At 41.7% G+C, this 12,826-nt stretch overlaps 1 protein-coding gene across 1 annotated transcript; it reads right to left on the bottom strand.

The window, feature by feature from the left end:
* Window positions 1-1,688: 1,688 nt before the first annotated feature.
* On the bottom strand, window positions 1,689-9,776 carry LOC125544941 (5'-3' exonuclease family protein). Its single transcript, XM_087547676.1, has 14 exons — window positions 9,487-9,776; window positions 8,455-8,574; window positions 8,066-8,189; window positions 7,809-7,946; window positions 6,800-7,009; window positions 6,256-6,427; window positions 5,934-6,007; window positions 5,154-5,280; window positions 4,485-4,828; window positions 4,324-4,378; window positions 3,905-4,185; window positions 3,759-3,807; window positions 3,062-3,269; window positions 1,689-2,952 (listed from the first exon to the last, which is right to left on the bottom strand). Exons 1-14 carry the CDS (start codon window positions 9,645-9,647, stop codon window positions 2,388-2,390), a joined length of 2,628 nt encoding a protein of 875 aa, XP_087403802.1. The 5' UTR covers window positions 9,648-9,776; the 3' UTR covers window positions 1,689-2,387.
* Window positions 9,777-12,826: the final 3,050 nt, after the last annotated feature.

Below are 12,826 nucleotides of genomic sequence, written 5' to 3'. Positions count from 1 at the left end.
GCATGTGGCATGGGGATTTGAGGAAACAAACATGTGTATGTTGCTAACACACCTAGCCATGTACCTGCGTACACACCTATGGGAAGCAAATCAAGCGACCGAAATTAGCACTAAAAGGTGAATTCCGATTTTATCGAGTAGGAGATGATAGCCTTTTCCCCTAAAGATGGAAAATATGTCCACTTGGTTTATTAATTTGCAGATTCTTTCTCGTCGAGTTAAAAATGAAATTGGTTGATATCATGATGATATTATGTAGTATAGATATAATTATGGAGGAAGTTGATCGTTGAAATGATAATAGATACTGCAGAGTTAGAAACTATCAATTGTTCTTCAAAATCAGATGTTGAAGTTCTCAAAATCCGGCATTCCTTCAAGAAAAATCAAGGACAAGCCCTATCTCGGTATCCTTTTTATTTTCGGGAGCAGAGTTAAAAATAATCAAAATGCAACCATGGAGCCCCGTATCTTTCAATTTGTTGGAAAACTCATTGTTTATTGGGAATAATCAATATATTTTAAATGTGAACCTTCAGACGGACTGTTCGGGACCAGATCGAATTCACCTGGGCATGGCCCGGACGCTAGCGTGGACTATACCTCGCTGGCAGCCTCCACGCCGTGTTGAAGCCAAAATATATGCAAGCTTCGGGCCGGGATTGTTCAGACAGTTGCCTACACGCATAATTGGGCCAAAGGCCTATGAATCTCTCCCTTTAGCACCCAACTTACCCTTTCATGTGTGGGACTATAAATACTTCACCCCCTCCTCTCGAGGGTTAGACAAGTGACCTAGATTTGGCTAGAGAGCTTGTCTCCAATGTACCTCCCCTTGTAGGATCAAGACCTTCCTTTTGAAGAAAACTACCGATGGAGTGCAAGACATCTACTTTGTAGGGAAGATGTCCGACCCCACCCTTGAGGTGATGGCTCATGGAGAACAAGGCGGCCTTGCAAGGTGAAGACTTCACGGAGTACCTATGTATCAGCGGAACGGGGAGGAACCTCCACCTTTGTTCTTGTTTTCCCTTGAGTTTGTGACAAATCATTAAAACCGTGTGGTGTGGATTTATAGTTGCAAGAGGGTTGTTAATTCGTGTTCAGTTCTGAAGGCTTGTACACTTTTTCTTCGTTGTTGGTTCTTGCTACGTCAAATAGGCTCCCCTAGTTATCCTCCTTGTTGATCTTCGTGTTCTTCGTTGTTCCCTCCTCTCATTCGTGAAGATCGGGCTACCCTAGAGGTTCTCCCCTCACCAAAGAACACCAAAATGATCAAGGATGATCAATGTGCCTATGGAGAAGTGTCGGTGGCTCCGAGGAGGAAGTTTTACTTGAAGACTCCTCCTAATGCTGATACATATTTAAAAAACATTCGGTGACAAGTCTAGGTGGAAAACAGATGATCCCACGACACGAATTCTAAAGAAACTATTATGCTGATTACGGAAAATTAGCATGTGCTAGGTTTGCACACACCACGCGGTGGTCTTTAAAACTGAAGCATGCAATTAATAAGGATGGCATACCCAGACATCTCTTCATTTTTCATAGACATGTATTAATTTTCTTCAACTGTACGCACATGTAAAATAATTTCAAGTGTACACACGAGTAAAATAAAGCATAGGAGAGTTATATACGCACAAGTAAATCAAAGTACTGTGTACCCAGACAATACGATGCAATTGCAATTAAAAAGGATGGTGCACCCAGACATGTATTCATTTTTCTCCCTACTTCTGATCAAGTACAAAGAAGCATCTTGAGGGTTTAACAAACGGTATCGATAAAGGTTTCGCCCGGTCCGGAGAGCAAAAAACCCAGTCCGTTCAATACACAAATAGTACATTCAAGATCATTACTATACCCAACAACAAATTACACGGAATCCACAAACCACAATACAACATATTGTACAATTCCTTGATTCATCTTGATTGGGAATTGACAGAAGGTAACACCTATACTAATGCTCAAAAGACAACAGTATCCAGGAAAGAACAGAAATGGGCATGTGCTAGGTTTGCACACCACACACGGTGGTCTCTGAAACTGAAGCTATTAGCCCCTGCTGCCAGCTACCTCCCCCTCCAGACCATACATGCTTCAGCTTGCATTTGCATCGGATAAAAATGAAGTCAAGTACCAAGCCTCTACAGGTACCGACTGCCATCTTCTTTCATGCTTCCATTCTGTTGGCGCAAAAAGGGGTGATCTTAGATCAGGGGTTCATCGGGACTGCAGGTCCATGGGTGGCCAAGGACACCATTTAACAGCATTTGCTGCTAGATCTAAGTTTGCTCAGGTCAAAGCATGAAGGCTGGCCTTTTCGTGCAATAGCAAACACGCCCATATCATAAAAGGTAACAGACTCATCAGCAGTTCTATGTGAATCGGCCTCGAGAATTTCGTCCAGAAGCCACTAATGCTGTCCCTGCAAACCTGCTGCCATTCAAAGGTTTCATGGGTTTATATGCAAATGTGCTCAGATCAGGAGGACTGTCAGCGGTTCTTATAACTGTAGGAGACAATTTGCTCCGCTCAGAGGGACTAGCAGTAGTCATGGGTCGGTATGCAAATGTGCTCGGATCAGGACTGTCTGCAGTCCTTATAGCTGTAGAGACTTTGCTCCGTTCAGGACGACTAGCAGTAGTCGTGGGTGTGTATGCAAATGTGCTCAGATCAGGACTGACAACAGTGCCCACTGCTTTACGAGTGTTCCTGCTCTGATCAAGACAACCACCAGTAGTAGATCTTGCCGGTGCATCTTTATCGGTGACCTTCCCCAGATCAGGAAGAAAAACAGGGCTGCGTGCAAACGCGCTCAGATCAGGAGGACCGTCGGCGCTATTCGAGGCATCACTTCTGGATCTGCTTCGTGAACCATGACCTCTCGCGGTCTTCTTAGCCGTACACCAGAGGTTCTGTTCCGGGGGTCTGAGAATAGATCTGTGACAGAATAACTGTGCCGTTATATATTCACTCATGGATGAAACCAGGTCTATTCCATGTACTGATAAGTAAATTGTGTATATGCACAAGTTATGAAGCTGCATACCTCACAGAAAGGGTATTCTTCACATCCTTTAAAGGAGCACGAAGGCCACTGGCACGGGAGCCTGCGTATCTGAAAGATGATATCAGTGCAGCAAACTTATCCATCGATTTCTCCGCGATGCCACTGTAATTATTCACATGGGAAACATTGCATCCGAATCTTCCTTCAGAATTTGTGTCGATGTCATCAAGGGAATCAGTACCACAGCCTGCAATAATTTCAGACATTACACAGATTGCTCTCTAAAGATCAAGACAGATTGTAATAAAAAAAGTGTTAAATGGTACATAAACGATCTATAATACAGGAAGAATTGCATGGAAAATGAAGATTGAGAAGCATCTAAACTGAATTTACTTTAAAGCGGTAACCTTGGTTGAATTGGTTTAAAAAACCAAGCTTGATTAATGACTGAAATGCTTAACATTCCTTGTGACCAAGAATAACAATTAACAAATGAGGAAAGTTTAATATGTCACACAAAAAACATTCCAGGGAATGATAATCAAGCTGCCAAGTGAGATATCCACCAAACTGCATGCATGTAACAAGCAAAGGACAAACAGAGGCTGATGTTACTTGCAATCCTTTTTAGTCATATTATCTTCATATCCAACATAGCAATGGAACAAGGAACAGGTTCAAATTATCAAAAAGAAGAAACAAAGGCAAAATAAGAACAAGGTAGAACTATTACCTTCATCAACTGTTGGACTGTCATGTGAACTAGTTGGTGGCAATGTTTCCTGCACAAACAGCATATCAGATACCAGCTAGTACCACAGTAGAACTACTAGGCTAGCTGCCATGTAATGATAAGTAGAAATTAAAACAATCATTTACGTCTTCAAAATTTTGGGGATCCCAAAGTTTTCTTCTCTTCACAACACCTCCAGGGTTCCCCGGTTGAATTCCAGAAAGAGTGGAAGTGCCAGTCTCAGCGTTATCATCATCGTCATCATCTAACTGGTCTTCTACTTGATTTGTGAAAACCCTCTTATCTTTCTTGAAGTATGAACTCCTTACAGTAGGAGCCACATAACTTTCAGCATAATGTGGCACTGATCTCGATGGTTCCGTGTTATGAGAAATTAATGATGGATCTGCTATCCCAGGCAAAGTCCCTAGAAACATAAAACAGGCACATATGAAATACTGAAATCAGTCCCAAGATGGTTAATGTTGACTCTCCATGAATAAAGAAACTATCACATGACTTATGGATTAAGTCACACATCAACTACAAAAATTAGAGATCTTACTCTCTAAGCAAGGACTTATTGGCATTGCACTTGTGTTGCAATAACTGACCTCAACCTGAAAAGACAAGCAAGACACAAGGACAAGAGAAATATGTCCGCAGTAAGAAGGTAGGACTAAGAGAGCATTGCAAATGTTTACGCAGTACACTAATAAGAAATACCTCTGCATCTTCAATGTGTTGATCCCTAGAAAGAGGACCACTGCCAATATCACGAGAAATACAGTGGGGTGAAACACTATCTGAATCGTCCCAGGGGAAGGCACGACCAGTACTACGTTGAGAAGCATCAATTGAATCATCTCGAGGAGGTTCAGAGCTAAAATGCTCAGAACTATACTGAGAGAATTGAATATTATTCATTGGCAAGCTAGTGTCTTCAATTGAATCAGGGGTGCCAGAGTCTTCAGTCTGACGGCTCGGCAAAGAAGATTCATTCAACATTTTTTGCTTGGGTGTAACCTTAGGTGCCCTGAACTTCCGTTTTGCCTCAAGCGATGCTAAGCCTTCTAAAGGTTAAGGATAGTGCAATGGGTAGTTAAACAGTGTGAATAAAGGATGCAAATTATCTCAATCAACAAGACAATATGGACAATAACATACTACATTTCATACATCGCCTTTACCTGCCAAAATATTTGGAGTGGTGGGGTAAGAAAACTGTTCAAATGATAATCAGGTATTCAGGTTTCAAAAACCAAAAATTAACAAGATTCTTGTCCAAGGCAATTCATAAATGTGAATTATATACACGCATCTAGGAGCTCACTTTAGTAAACTTAATTCATCCAAAGTTTTCTTGAATAAAATTAAGATGCATTGAGAGGATACAGAAGTAATTTGTCAATATGTTTTTCTGCACAGGCAATTCTAGCCTCTTCTTTCCATTTGAAGGAATAATAGACTCCTTGACCGGATAACCTTTATCAGCAGCAGGTGCACTGCAAGGAATGCTGGCCTGCAAGATATGTATACGTAAGGCAGAAATCTCAATAAGATAATCAAGAACGAAGACACAACTACATGTTGGTAATTTGCACATCCTGCACTATAACTAAGTACATGCTGGTATAATATTTGATAAACAAGTGACAAAAGTTACTTATTTCAACTTCTGTAAGATGATGGTAGTACATTTAGTTAGAGGCGTCAAAAATACATGAAAACATGACAACTTATATTTACTTCCATTCTTTTGTTTTAGTGAGGAACCTTGTCTATTTTATAACTAAATATTTTTGTTATTTCCCCTTTTCATATCTTCCATGCTGGGCTAGTGTAATGTTATTCTCAAGACTTCCTTTACTTAATCAATAAAGAGAACGTTGTTAAAATTCAGAAAACATTTCTAAAAAGCCCTCATATGGTGTTATTCATGAAATTGCATCATGCTTCGTTTGTGCATGCACATGCTTTTACATGCACAAGGCTCCTCAGAAGAGAGGGGTGAATTACATTAGGAGGAACAAAGCACCAGCAAACTAAAACGGCAAATTAGTAAAGCATATGAGAGAAAACAAGTATAACTTTCCCAAAACTGTAGATTGACACAAAAAATCTTGTGGAAGACAAAAACCTAACAAGAACAGCACAGTAGGAAACAGAGAGTACCTCAAATGGTTCCTTTGTAAGTGGATCAATTTCCCCTAGAGCAATACCTTTAACAACAGCCTGTGGTAACCATGTATAAACTAATTAAGGAAATGCTCTAGTGCATGAAAGTAGAGTTCCTTCAGGAGGTAAAATGATTTGGGATTACTGAGTAACATGGTGTCATGAAATCCTTAGCTTATTTTCAAATTCGCCTGTATTCAATGGTCATTAGAAGGAATGGACAAATGATGGAAAAGATCAATGTATGAAGTGTATGAACATCAGCTTATCATATTTATATAATACCTAACTATAAAAATATAAGTTCACAAAGGATATGGTCCCAGAAAGTCGTCTTCGCTGAGGTCATGAGGAATGCCAGACAAATGAACAATATCTTCTGTCGCAGGATCATAGACCCTTTGAAACTGAAATGCCCATATTGCCTTCTTGAAATTCTCTTCATATTGAGGTGGAACAGAAACAGCACTGTACCTCAGGTGCTTGATTACCTGAAAGCATGCATTCCATTAACTTCCATCACACTAAGAACTCGTCATTTATTGATCACTGGGTTGCATGACTAGTTTAAAAAGAAATCTCATTTGTAACATTTGGTTGTACGTTGAATAACTAACTATAAGATAATAAGATAATAGCTTCATAAAAGATGGATCAGTAAACCTTTTGTTTTGCCTGTAGGAGCCATCTCTTGAACTATTTATTCTGCTTGCGCATTATGCACATTTGTCCTTATTAGGTCTGTCTTATCTTGTAGGGACAACTGTTCTACACATGTTTTCTGTTTTTTCTGTGGGTTTTTTACTATTTTTATGTGTATTGAAGGTAGTATATTGAATAGACAGAGAGAAGACAGGATTTACCTTCTCATGACTCTTAAGTTTTTGGATGAGTGCATGAGCACGTTTGACACCCATTCCCGGCAAGGATGGAAGATAGTCACAGCCACTTAAAATACACATCTCTAGTAACATCTGTTTCGTGAATCCATTTAAGTCCAGCTCCCTGTTTCGTTCCAATCGTGTTATCTGGAATTCAACACCTTGCCCAAATTTGTCCATCTTGAAAATAATCTGCACATTACAATAAGATACATAAAAATGAGAGAATACAAGTAATGTTCTCAGAGGACAAGCTCAGAGAACGGCAGTTATTCAACTGCCAAACCATGATACCAAGATAATCTTTCCTGCTTATATAAGTTGGAGCTAGTGGTGAGTTCACATGTGGAACCAACAATCTTCACTAATAAACAAATGCACCTCTACCAATATGTGGGATGAGCAACCTTCTAAGAGACATATATATATACAAATGTACTTTTACTCACATGTGGGACCTGACATAAATAAACAAGTACACTACTACTTTCATATGAGACCAACACTGATAGAAGACACAAATAACAAAAACCTGACATGCAGCTCCAACTCAAATATATGCTTATGTTTTCAGTTTCTCTTACCAACCAAGTTCCTCCAGTTCTATACCACAGAAAAAGAGAGTGAACAAATTGTAATTCCAAAGCGACGATAGATTTTGTCCTCCTACCCGATTCACGACCTTGTGCAGTCAACTTACTACTGCCTATTCTCATATGTTTAAACATCCGAAATGTTGCGTTTTCCAAATGACCTACTATGAACTCTTAAGATTCTCCAATGCCAGCCGCATGATCTTTCATGTATTTTTGCTCTTTTTAATCATGAACTGTGCACAAAGGCTGCAGAACAATATTAACGATTTTCTAAGCCAGTGGCCTAAATCCTCATATTTTATAGTTTCATAGCAATGCACGGGCATTGTGCTAGTAATTAGAAAGGCTATGGTATATGTTGAGGGCTGAGGAGGGGGTTGTAATAGTGTGCTTACTCTAGAACAGCCAAATGGTATCAAATCTGAATCCTCGGTAATTACAGCGTCAACAAGTTTGTTGACAGATAAGAACGTCATTTGTGCATCTGCTTCGTAAGGCGCAACAATATAATCAACCTTTTCTTGCTTCAGTACCTGCATTGCATGTTTAAAGACAATTTACAGAAATCAAACCAAACATTTTCACTCTGTTAGAAACTACTTTAAATAGGTGGTAACAAGTTGGTAATATAACATGGAATTTACATCTGTACCTGGATCAGTTCTAAAGCAATTTTAGGTGTAATATCAACAGCTTTCTGGTAGCAGTCGAAAGCAGCACGGGAATTCCCAGCTGCTTCATGTTCCCTGGCACGCTCAAGATTTTCCTTTCGTGACCTGAATGATTGCATGATTAGCATCCAGTAAATAATACTGTAGAATGATGACTGCATAGAGACAACAAAAACTGCAGAGCCCCTTGACCGATTCAACATTAGGTAATAATATTACAACTGCACTACATAGGTAGAGAGCCCCAGATGACCACAACAGTAGCTCATATGCAAAGAAACTTCTAAATGCATAACATTGTTGAAAGGTAATGCAAATGTCGCTTGACAGCTGAAACACACTAGACTATTACCCTCAAAGAAGAGCATACCTTGCACGTTTGACCTCTTGTTCGCTCTTCATTGGCAGAAAGCCTCCATCAAATACAAGAATTGGCTTCACGCCATGGTGCCGCAACAAGTTAACCCTATGCATGCAGTACTCGATATGCCTGGTTCAAATTCAAGGGTGCAAACACAGGTGAGTTTATGGTGCTGCACTCAGGATGTGATTGTGAATTGCAGTTGTACATAACTCTATGGTCCTCTGCACTATGATTCAGTGACAAATGAATTTCAACTGCGTCAGGAAACTACGGTGTAAGAAGGCAATGATGCAAAGTTAGTACTTATAGAACTTTCCATACGTAGACCTCACCAACAAAATTTCTACGGGTTGAAATGGTGGATTTTGTAACTAAAACAGAACCAGATCTTTCCCAGATATGTTTCCCGTATATATATATATATATATATATATATATATATATATATATATATATATATATATATATATATATACCCAACCTATAGATACAAGAATTCCTGGCACTGGGACAGATGGGGAAATTCAGTTTTAGGGTACAACAGAACAAATGAAGCGCGTCTTCTTTCCGCAATCCTGTGAGAAACAACACAAACAAGGGGCCGCGTTTATCCTTCATCTGGAATGGGATTCACATTCACCGGTCGGGGCACCGACCCAATCAAGAAACCATGGCTGGCCTAAAGAATTGTGCGGTGCGGTAACTATTCGAGAGGCTGCCAATCCGTCGAGGGATTGATTGGGGGCGAAATGCATTGCAAAGGAATAAACTTCCTCGATCCGTCGATTAGGATTCGGCAATGTGGGGAACGGATCAGGAGACCCTGTCGGGGACAAAACTAGTCTTTCGTCGGTCCAAGAAAGGCTGCCAATCCGTCGAGGGATTGATTGGGGGCGAAATGCATTGCAAAGGAATAAACTTCCTCGATCCGTCGATTAGGATTCGGCAATGTGGGGAACGGATCAGGAGACCCTATCGGGGACAAAACTAGTCTTTCGTCGGTCCAAGAAAGGGGCGGGGGGGGAGGGGGAGGGGAACCTGGTGGTGGGGATGCCCTTGCAGAGGCGGTCGCCGCAGGAGAGGGCGCCCTTGTGGAGCCAGGAGTAGGTGTCGACGGCGACCGTTTGCCCCCTCAGATCCTCCACCCTGATGGGCGCCATTATCGACTTGAGCTGCGGCAGCAAACCCTGGATCCCCATCGCCGCCGCCGCCGCTCCGCTGTCTGTCCCTCCCTCGCTCTCTTCCGCTCTTGTAAATGGGGTGGGCTTTCTTGGAAAAGGAGAGGGAAGAGCGGGAAGCGGACGGGCGGAAGGAGGGAACGGAAATGAAGCGCCTACCGCACTCGCCTTTTCTTTCCTTTTCTGTGTTGTGATAGATTCGTAATTCATCCACGCGGTTTGTTCTTTTCTACTCCCTCCTTCCGTCCATATATAGGCCCTAATGTGTTTTTTAAAACCGTCTTTGACTATTGACAAGATTAATAGTATATGACATGCATAATGTAAAAATTATATCATTGAAATCTCCTTTCACACACTAATTTAACAGTTTGTTTTGTGTAAGTTGCATGTCATATATTATTGCTTTAATATTTGGTCAAAGTTAGCCTCGAAAAACGCATTAGGCCCTATATAGATGGAAGGAGGGAGTATTTTTATTTGATTATTATCATTTGTAAAAAGAAAGGAGGTTTTAGAAATTATTTTTCCATATAACAAAATTCTGATCTGACCGTTTAGCATAGCGATAATCTTTCAGTGTGATCGAGAAGCTAATAGTGTCACCCCTAATTTTCTTATCCCTACACTTGGAATAAAGTCGTCCCAAAAATTGAAAAAAATGATCCTAGGTCTTTTCCGATTTATATGTGCTTGCTACGAGATAGTAGCACCTCCCTACATCACGCCGGAATGTGGAGACTCAAACTCATAGAATTAGCGCGGAGAAGAAGAAGAAGGCGGGAATAATGTTCATAGCCATTTCATGCCCCCCACACACACTACACATGCTTAAGTAGCTGAATGTTACAAGTCACATGGGCTCGACTGAGATAACCAGAACTAACCCATGGGCCAGGCCTAGGTCGTTGCATACCCTCCTCTTAAAAGAAGAGCTTGCCCTCGACTGTTCACCATCACGCTCTTGTCATTGCAAACATAGCACTATACCATTCCCAGGTAGCCATTAACAGAGGTAATCCACTCCAGGCGATCTTCAACGGCGTGGGTGTGTTGCCTCCTACTTGAACCAGGCAGGAATGGAGCACTTGAGCTGGCTTGGACGTCTTGTCACTAAGGAGGAGCAAATAACTTGAGGTATCTGAATCAGGGGGCGGTGGATCTGCATGTTTGAGCAAAGAAGCGTGTACCACGGGGTGAATTTTTCTTGATGTCGGTAATGCCAAGCCATAGGCCACCTCACCCGCACAAGTTGTGATCCAAGAAGGTCCAACATACTTGAATCCCAACTTGTGATAGGAACGGCGATCTACTGACTGTTGAATATATGGTTGGAGCCTCACACATGCCTAATGTTGTGGAATTGTCACGGCAGATGTTCTAGCGGAAGGACTTAGTTGTGGAGCCATTCGACGTAGTTAGCTTAAGGAGATAAAATGGGACAAAGGACACAAGGAGTTTATACTGGTTCGGCCCCTTACTGTGAAGGTAAAAGCCTAATCCAGTTTGAGGTGGTATTGCTAGGGTTTCGATTACCAGGGAGCGAATACGCTTGATCTGGCTTTCGATCTGTTGTTTCTTGCCCTAAGCCGCCGTCGGGTCGTCCCCTTATATACACGGGTTGACGCCCCGTGCCTTACAGAGTCCCGGTCGGCTCATACAAACGTGTCCGGCCCCGGTAACTTATCTTACATGCCTTACAATACAAGTCACATATACATGGCGGTTTACACTTACGGGCCATAAGCCGCCTTTGGGCTTTGGGCCCTTTAACAAGCCTGCTACATGAACCGCCATCTTCAACATATTCATGGGCTTGGTTTATGAACCGCCATTGGGATAACCCGGCCCCTCCTGGGCGGGTCATATCCAATAACCATATCCCCAACATTAGGCCACAAGTTGATTTGAACTTGTTCATGTCAATCTTCAACACTTAGGAAAAATCCTTCTTCATCTTCTTGCGAGATATTGTAACCCGCCATGACGTCATCTCCTGAGATTGCGGTAACCCGCCGTGACGTCATTTGTTATTAATATTATATACGGCCCAAATCTTAATAAATCTTCTCTTTTAATGAACCTCCAAAAATCGAAGCGCTTATGCCATCACATATCCATTTTCTTGTCTCCCCGATCCCTGCGCATGCCACTTATCCTTCCAGCCTTATAAATAGGGCCACTGGGTCATCCTTTCACTCTCCCCTTTTGCCTTCTCGTCTTCCTCTTCTTCCTTACAACGCTCCAGTGCGCCCGAGCTCCGCCGCCGTCGAATCTTCATTCACTGCTTCAACTCCGGCTGCTGCATCACCCTGAACGAACCAGAACGCCGCGGCGCCCCTCCAATATTTCATCAACGTCGGTAAGCATTCACCGTTCCTCTTAATAAATCTACCTTAGGGTTTCCCTGTTCGTCGGCGTTCATCACCGTTCCTTCTTCTCTTTCCTAGATTGCATAGTTTTGATCTGAAAACAACACCAATCTAGTGCGGTAGCAGTTTTAGCACTTGTTTTTTAATATCAGAATATATCCTCATTGCAACAGATCCCATCTGGGCATTCCCACTTTTTGTTGTCGCCATCTTAGGTTTTAGATTTTATTTCATTTCTCTGAACTATTGTAGATCCAATCTTATAGCTCCAATCTGTGAAACCTGTTTGTCCCAACACTTAGTAAAATTCGCTTTTGTCAGATCTTGAATACCGGTGCTTGTCACGGTGGCTTACATCACCGGCTTATAATTACCCGTATATCATTAGGCCCCATTTAAGCCGCCACTCTGAATATATACTTTAGTGTTTTACTTCTGGCTTAATGAATCAACTTGATCCGGCAAAAAAATTCTTTCTTTTAGGCTTCTTTCTTCACAATGTCGCCAAAGATAGTCACTTCATGCAATTGGGTTAAGTCCATTGTTACCGAAGACACTCTCAAAGATTTTGTCAAAATCGGATATTTGCCAGCAAAGAATGTCATGCATTATCGCGCCCACAATCCAGGTGAAGAAAGATCTCAACCAAAGGATGATGTGGTCATTGTTTTCACTGACCACATGAACCGGGGCTTCTCACCGCCCGACTCTAAATTTTTCCGAGATGTTCTGCACTTCTTTCAACTCCATCCGCAAGACATCGGACCCAATTCCATATCAAATATCTGCAACTTTCAAGTCTTCTGCGAAGTATACCTTTAAGAGGAG

Source organism: Triticum urartu, chromosome 3A (assembly GCF_056163025.1).
Source record: "Triticum urartu cultivar PI428250 chromosome 3A, HENAU_Tu73, whole genome shotgun sequence".
Classification (NCBI taxonomy): Eukaryota; Viridiplantae; Streptophyta; class Magnoliopsida; order Poales; family Poaceae; genus Triticum; species Triticum urartu.
Note: the sequence above shows the minus strand (reverse complement) of the source record. Positions and strands in the feature narration are given on the sequence as shown.